The sequence below is a fragment of the Aythya fuligula genome, chromosome Z (genome assembly GCF_009819795.1).
Source record: "Aythya fuligula isolate bAytFul2 chromosome Z, bAytFul2.pri, whole genome shotgun sequence".
Taxonomy (NCBI): domain Eukaryota; kingdom Metazoa; phylum Chordata; class Aves; order Anseriformes; family Anatidae; genus Aythya; species Aythya fuligula.
The window spans coordinates 46,063,147-46,071,548 of record NC_045593.1 but is presented as its reverse complement, the minus strand read 5'-3'; the positions used below and the strand labels follow the sequence as shown (position 1 = coordinate 46,071,548).

At 36.0% G+C, this 8,402-nt stretch overlaps 1 protein-coding gene across 1 annotated transcript; it reads left to right on the top strand.

The window, feature by feature from the left end:
• Positions 1-6,525: 6,525 nt before the first annotated feature.
• LOC116500394 (protein FAM240B-like) lies at positions 6,526-8,043 on the top strand. Its single transcript, XM_032205338.1, has 2 exons — positions 6,526-6,665; positions 7,965-8,043. Exons 1-2 carry the CDS (start codon positions 6,526-6,528, stop codon positions 8,041-8,043), a joined length of 219 nt encoding a protein of 72 aa, XP_032061229.1.
• Positions 8,044-8,402: the final 359 nt, after the last annotated feature.

The following is an 8,402-nucleotide window of genomic DNA, read 5'->3' as shown; positions in this document are numbered from 1 at the left end:
TTAATTTAACAGCAGACACTTTCACATGAATCAGGACCTGTTTCTCTTGCATGTTTTGTCAGAACTGAATGATCTAATGAATAACATGAGCCCCAGGCAAGATTTATCCACTTCTTTGATCCTAGATCATCAAGCCCTCCTGTACTCAAAAATCAAACAATGAAACAAAACACATTCAAGATCCTTGGTCTGCTACTAATAAATATTAATTTATGTTTTATACTTGATCTTATTAATTCAGCAACTTATAGGATCAGGTTTCAAATGTATCTGTCAGAGGGGAAAATCTTAATGGTTAGAAAAGATGTTAGATCATGTGAAGAAACTACAGCTTCTTTAAATAAGTTTTAAATGTTGAAAATTAAAATCCAATAAGAGCTGGACAAATCTATAGAAAGCTCATGAAAGGCATTTGGATGTTCTGTATTGTATGATGCTTATGAAAGCTATTCACTCAACGCTTGACTCTGTGTAACTGTCATCACTGTCCTGTCTGTGTCCTGGTGACAGAACCTGTGGGAACACAGGCAGCCGTCATGGAGAACTAGACACAGGAGAAGCTGGGGAGCAGAGGGGTGCTGAAAAGATACTCATGGGGAGGGTTGGTGAGATCAGTAAGAGCAGTCACAGAGAAATGCAGCTCCAGCAACAAGGAGAAAAAGAGATCCAGAGAGTACAACAGAGCTGAAAAAATGAGCTGGAAAAAATGTTCAAAAAAAGGAGGTTTGAGGCAGCCAAATTAGGCTCTGGAAAACCAGAGGATTAGCATAGAAGGTGAAGGGGGCAGGAGGAGGAAGATCAACAGACATGAAGGCGGAGAATAGAAAGGTAAAGGTCTCTCTCATTTAAGTTCTTAGCTGTGGGCCGAAGTCAGCAAGAACAGAATGCAGGAAAGCAAGTAGCTAAATAAATAAATAGGCACAAGAACAGAACAAGGATAGTAACAGATGAATGGGTGACCTGGAAGGAAATAAAACTTTTGATTCCTCAAGTGTTTTGCTCAAAAGGCTTTAAGAATTTTAACACAGAGATGGAGGACTGCTGAGCCCTCAGGTGCAGAAAACCAAGGCAATCAGTTCCCTCCAGTTCAATAGTTCAATCATTCATGTATCTGATGTCCAGGAAAGACTGAACACCAGTAAAGAGAACTGGGGCCCAACAGATGAAGAGGACAGAAGAAAATACTTAGTGTATTGTGTTCAAAGGCATTGATATTGTCTCTTTAGCAGTATAATATGAAGACAGAATACAGACACCAAGAATCATGTCTTTTTCATGTTTCATTTTTGTAAAAGTTTTATCTGAGAAAAGGTCCAAATTTTGTTATAGCTCAATACATTTCAAGAAAGTTGTTCTCCAAAGCTGAAAAACAGGCCCAGAATAAAAACAAACAAACAAATAACAACAACAAAAACACTCTAGTAATCAGAAACAAGAGAAACAAGAATGGCTGAAATGAGACTACAGCATGGTTGCTACCTGCAAACATTTTGATTTTCATATTCCAGAACTGATTAACTGATTTGCTAGATGTGTATGTGTTGTAACTCATGCATTCAGATAACTCTTACTAGTATTACTCAGATGTGTCAATGTGGTTGCCGTTTTCATACAGGAAAAACTCCCATCACATGCAAAAGTCCAATTAATTTGAGTGGACCTTTTAGACAGAAAAAGACCTCCTGGCTGAGCACGTCCTGACAACAGAGTGTTTCAAGGTCTGCAAAACTAGGAAAGACCAATGGTAGAATAAATCGTTTGTCTAAAATTCACTTATTTCATTGCAAACTTCTTCTCTTCTTACTTCACTCTTTAGAAAGAAAAGCATAGATTGATAAGATATAAGGCTGAAGTACAAATGGAAAGATCATAGGGTTGCACACATACAAGCCATACATTTTTTTCTGATGTAACACACTACAGCATTTTCAAAAGAGATTAGGCTGGTTTCAGGGCCTTGTGTACACCAGAAATACCCCAGGTTCAATGCTGACCCTATCTAGCGAGCCTTGCTAGACTCTGTTGCCTTTTTTTGTTTTTGTTTTTGAGGTGCCACATCCTGGCCTGTGCAGGCAGGCAGCTTCTGCCCTCCCAACATACCACCTCATTCCTGAACAACACTCATGAGGCAGGCTGCATTATGCGACCTGACACACAAACAGAGGGGTATAGGGGATTGATCTACTTTCTTCTGTCCCTAAAGAGTCCTTCAGGCTCTCAAGATCTAAGTTAAATTTGAAACTGGTGTGCTTCCTCAGTCAGGCTCTATCTGAAAGCAAACCTCTGTTCGTCCTTTGAGATGTGAATTGCTGCCAGCTGCAGTAGCAGGAGATAAATGATATACCCAAGATCCAAGGAAAAAGAATGAAATCATGTCTGCAATTTCAAGTCCCATTTTCTAAGCTCAAAGCCAATTTCTTATTGTTTTAAAGTCAAACATCAGCATTAGCATACACAGATTCTACTCTCCTGTACCTCATGCAGTTTTTGATTAATCCAATGTGTGTATATAATAAACACTGTCACCAATGCTTGTATATAAAGAACACTGTCCCTGAGCAAGGTCCATGAAAATGTAGATGGATAAAATATAGGATTATTTCTACAAAGATGCATAGCGCCTTCAAAACTCTGAGTAATTGTGTTATGCCATATACAAGACAAGGATAAGAATAGCTTTCCTGATTCATGCAGATGTTTTGTAAATTAAAAAAAAAAAATCAACAAAAACAAGCAAACAAACAAATAAACCAAACATACATTTCAAATAACAATTTATGGTCTATTACAGGGAAAAGGAAGAAAAAAACAACAACAACAACAACAAAAAACACTCTTTTCTTTACATACCATTTTCTAGATAAGCAACTTCCAATTCTCTTCAAGAAACAACATGTTTTTCTTGGTGTAATGGCTTCTCATAGAACCAGTAAGTTCCAGCTTCAATCTATCGATTTCTTTTACTTACAAAAGAGTCAAGATGTCACACTGAATTGATCTTACATTCCCTTCTTTTGTTCTACCAACACATTTTTTCAGTTCCAGATAACAGTGCCAGTGTCACTGTTTCCCTACCTTTGTAAGATTTCCTTTAACAAACTGAGTCTAAATATTATTAACCTGTTCCAAAATGATTAAACCTAAAAATAAACAATCACGTCCATCTTGTATAAGATAAAGCCTTCCTAGAATTTATCTAGCTATTCCTTTCATCTGAGAACAACTACATTTGTTCAGCTAGCTAACAACTAGTGCTCTGTCAAGGATGATTACAGAGAAGAGACTCTCATTATTGTCATATGGAAGGATTGTCACTAGAGACTTGAATAAAGCTTAGTTTAGTCCTAGCTGTTGCACACTAGTTTAAGTCAGGCCTAACTGAAAGACCTATAAAAGGGCTATTGGAACTGCCTATATGATTTAACAGTGTATTTCTGACAACTTGTTATAGTATACATAGAGATTGTTCAGGATGTTTTGGAGGCTGATTCCATGATGTCTTTCTCTGCTAAACAAGGTCCCTTTCATTTTCCGCTTTGAAAAAGATCTAAGCCATGAAAATAAACTGTACCCAGTTGATAATTGCTGGTGTGAAGCCACAATACAGGCTTAAGTCCTGGTACTTTCCTCCGGAAATAAAAAATGGAGTAGGAGAAGAAAATAGAGAGTTGTCATCACTGGCGGAAGATGTTAGCACAGAAAGTGTATCTTGAGAGAAGTGAAATACGGATAGACTAGGTTTGATATCAATGATTTCCCCACAATCCTGAAGGCTTATGATAACAACATTGAAATGAAAGGCTGGACAGAGTTGAACTCTAATGTCTATGTGCATGATGCATAAAGGTAAAGGAAACCAAGGGGGTTATTTTAGCAGAGTTGTTGAGGAGTTCTTGCAATCACTGAATGAATGGCCTTAAATAGCAGGTTTGAAGTAAAAGGTTGTTTAGGGTAGGATGATTCTACAGCTGAGTGATAAGAATTGTGATGCATTGATATACTGGTGTTTATCAAGGATTTAATGTTGAGATGTGAAAGGATCAGTAAAATGACGATGCAGAAATTCTAGTTTCAGTTGATAAGTATTCAGGTGTTGTCCACTATCAGGAGGAAAGAAAATAAAGAGGAAGATCAAGGGCCGAGTATGAGAAAAATTCAACAATTTAAGGTACCCATTTGTTAATGCAAAATAAAGTTTTCCTAAAGACATATGGGCTTGGACAATGGTCTTAGTGTGCCTGAGCGAGCAAAAACAATTTCACTGATGATAAACAGAAAAACATACTGATGTATTGTATTGTACTGTTATTGCTGAATGACATTGAATAACAGCTCTCTTTTAGAGGGTTTAAAACTTTTGCCTTGGGATTTTTTATTATTTTTTGTGAGGAAAGGGGTGACAGAAAGACTTGTATATAAAAACATATTCAAGCCAGCATCAGGAATATAAGCAATCAAACCAAAAGGCAGAACATCTAAAACTGGTAAAGGTTGCGTGTATACTGAAAGTGGGCTCAGTTATACATGGTGATGGTGGTTCAGAACTTTGACTCATTCAGAAAAGCTATTCATGCATATACATGGAGAAGAAAAACAACAACAACAACAATAAAAACATCCACAGTAAACAGGAATTTACATTCAGAAACATGAATATATTATATTTTAGGACCACTTCTGATTAAAGTAACAAGGGGTGGTTATTTCCTGTCAGTGTGTATTTTGGAGCCTGAGGATCTGGGATTTTTGCCTGGTGTTCTTCAGAAATATTGTTATTCTCAAAGATTAAGTCCCGTGGTAAAAAGTCCATTAGTCTCACTCAGATGGCTGTCACTATTGCTTCTTCATAACTGTCTAGACTACCCCTAGGTACAGACTTACAGAGGGTAGTAACTGCTATCTGGGAAACTGGGTTTGTATGATATATATATGCAGATTTATAGAATACTTATATTTTATGAGCACATGTCCTCATATTAAAAGAACTTTTGACCCAGAATTAGTTGTCCCTTAACACAGCTGAAAATGTTTAGTTGTACTTGCAATTCACATTAAGGACTGATGCTAACACATACATCCAGCAATAAGTTGCTCAAAACCTGGAAAAAATGTTCAGTAATTTAATTTTATTTATTTATGCAAAACCCAGGCTCAGATGCACAGGTTCTATCATTCAGAGAACACGTGTTGATGTATGGGTGGTTTACAGGGAACCACAGTGAAGTCATTGTAAAACCTCAGAAAGAAATCAACTTCTTCAAAAGGCTACTTTTGTTCTCCACTCACAGTTTCTTTATAATGTGTCTTACAGTTTATCATAAAACAGTAAAATATCCAAATGTAATTATGTAAATATTACTGGTTCCCAATTTGGTTTTCTTACTATTACTGGCAGGGAAATGGCAGCAGCTCCTTCAAGCTTTTCCAAGGTAGCCTTGAGGGGCTTGTTTACAAGCTCTCTATGGCTCTGATTAAAATAAATTGCAAATAATTGCCATGAATTCAAACAATGTATGAGAGAGCCCTAAATACCTACATATATACAAGAGAGCCCCTTGGTTAAAAACAAACAAACAAACAAACAAAACAAAACAAAACAAAACAAAAAAAAAAGCATCCTGGAAAATATTTTAGTGCCATATAAAACCACACCACTATGTGGAAGCTATATTTTCACTATTTGGAAGCTGTATTTTCATTACACATTTATCAAAATTTTGAAAGTAATGATATGTTTTTTTTGCCTGGAATGTGACATACAAGAGCTTGACTGTTAGCCTATACAAACTCATCCTGAGACAGAAATTCCTTTCATGGGATAACATTTAATTCCAAATTTATTTTTAAGATGACATTAAATGAAGGAGGAAGAACAGAATGGACGCAGGTATGTAAACACACAGAATAAAATTGCTCTGTTTTGAAAGTTACATAAGAGAGCACAGTATTTAATAAACACAGTGGATTTTGCAAATAAACATCTTTTAACAATATGTACACATGTATTTATACATGTAAATTTTCTTCTTTCCCCCAGAAAATTACAGTAAAAAATAAAATCATTAACAGTAAATCACCAGAGTTCTTTTTCTTCATTGTTTTAAGTTTAATCTACAAAGGTTATTTCATCATGTTATGGACAAAAAAGCTGTGAGAAAAATCCCACTAGATTTGACAATTTTTATTTCTTTTCATTTTTGAGTACTATAAAATATATCTTAATCTTTAAGCTAGAGAAAATAATAGAACTGTTCCACATTTTAAATTTAAAGATCACAGACAGAGATGAGAAATACCTGAGATTAACATAAAAGAACTCAAATCACTGTAAACAGCATATCCACAAGTGTCAGAGCTAGGAATGGGAAGTTTAAATTGTCCACTCTTATCTTTGTCCTACATAAAAAACAATGTGATTGTAACTCTGTGAGAGTGTAAAACATCAGTACTGTGCTTCAACCATGTAAACATACCTGGGACCAATAACTTGTAATAAAAGTGTTTCACATTTCTCTTTCACAGAAAATGAACAGTCAATACATACGTCACGAAGTGAGGGGATGTGAAACCAGTGACCTGAGAAACTTCTGGGAAAAGACTATTGAACAACAAACTCGGTATCTGCAAATTGAAAAAGAACGTCAGCAAAGAAGCGCTCTGACAAAGTAAGTAGTTTGCATTTGGAAAAACAATTTGAGTTTCCATTGTAATTCTTTTTAAAAGAAAAGTGGACCTGTATTAATGTAATTTAATGAAAGCTGAAAGTAATGTTTATTTTCCTTAGATTTTGAGAAAATAATAAAGCTTCCCAAATTGACATGATAATGGCAATTAGTTTTAGCTAGGGCTTCAGAGGATAAGAGAATAATTTACTCTTCTTCACTAAATGGGACAAAAGTGTGGAACTTTCTGAAATTATTAGGAAAACTTCTAGCAGTATTTTCTTATCTTAAACATCAAGGTTTTTTTTAGAGCAGGCCTAGTGCATATGTGTACCTGGTTCACTTTCTTTCTCTGTGGCTTTGCCAAGAATATAGGTTCAATTAATTCACATGGTTTAATTTGCACAAGGTAAGTCCATAATATGGTCCAAGTATTCTATCTGACCAAGACAACTGTCATCCGTAGTTATACTTACTTCAATTAGTCATAATTTCCTAAATCAGACAAATCAAGAAAGACCAGTCTGCTGCAACATTAATAGTACAGTTTTACTTCACATGAAGTCTCCCAGAGTTTAAGTCACATGCAAGGATAGATATTCTGACTTGGGATCATTCAAAAAGAAATCATTTATTCAAAATTCCCCTCATATCTCTCTTTGAGTTAATGTTTAGCAAAATAAGGGCAACAAAGGGCTTGCATTAATAGCCCTGGATGAAAGAACACTGCAATCAGTCTCTAACAAGTTTTACCTGCTTTTAAGTCCTAATTTCAACATCTCAGTTTCTCTGATGTGAAATTTTTGTCTTTTCTTTTTAAGGCAGTTTTCTGTAGTATATAGATACTACCAGAAAATAAAACAAACTTCCAGCTATCACCACTTTCAACATGTGCAGTATTTCTAAGCCAAATAGTTCAGAGGTCTCTATACAGCTTTTTGCTAACGTGTTTCCGAGGAGGGGAAGTGGGGAAACGTTGGGTGATGCTACCCACCAGGTGGCAGCAGGCAATTTCCAGTGGAGATGACAAGTCACTCCGGCACAGAGGCACTTGAGAGGGGATGCCACGGGAGATGAAAATGAGCCACAACGATCAGGTGATCAGATTTAAGAACTAGTCCTGAACTTCCATCCAGCAAAATTCTCTACGTGTGCAGAACAGTTTTCACGGCAAACGGTGAAAAGATCTGTATGACAGCATCAGTGGGAGAGATGATGAGTACAAATCTGTTCCCTGAAAAAAAAAAAAAATTTAAAAAAAAAAAAAAAAAAGGACAATCTGACCAGTGTTTTTGTCTTTAGGCTCAGAAATGAATGGATGGAGAGGCTGGAAAAGCGGATAAAGATGTTGAGAACTGAACCTGAAGACCCATCTAGCTGAAGATCCACATTAATTGCATGTAAAAAAGAAAATAGTTTTGTAGGAGAGCATGATGGTATGATTCAAAAGCTCAAGTCAATTTTACTTTGTGGCTTACATGAGCTATCCATTAGAATAGCTGTCCATTAGAAGCTTCATGTGTAAAATGTGTATTGCTGCTTTTAATATTATGTATCCATCCCGTTATTTGATAAACAGAGATTGAAGTACTTTGAAGTCTTCAAGACTAATGAATCATGGTTCACTGAGCTGGGGATGCTTGGGAAAAATACAGTTCAGCTACATAGCATTCAGCAAAAGCATTTCCTGGACGTTTTAGTTTTCTCTCTAAACTGATGGTAATTTAATGAAATGGTTCT

Excerpts from the sequence above, each read along its gene's own strand:
- LOC116500394 (XM_032205338.1), top strand. The coding sequence starts at position 6,526 with ATGAACAGTCAATACATACGTCACGAAGTGAGGGGATGTGAAACCAGT. Across the intron at positions 6,666-7,964 it reads CAAAGAAGCGCTCTGACAAA|GCTCAGAAATGAATGGATGG; the intron begins GTAAGTAGTTTG and ends TTTTGTCTTTAG.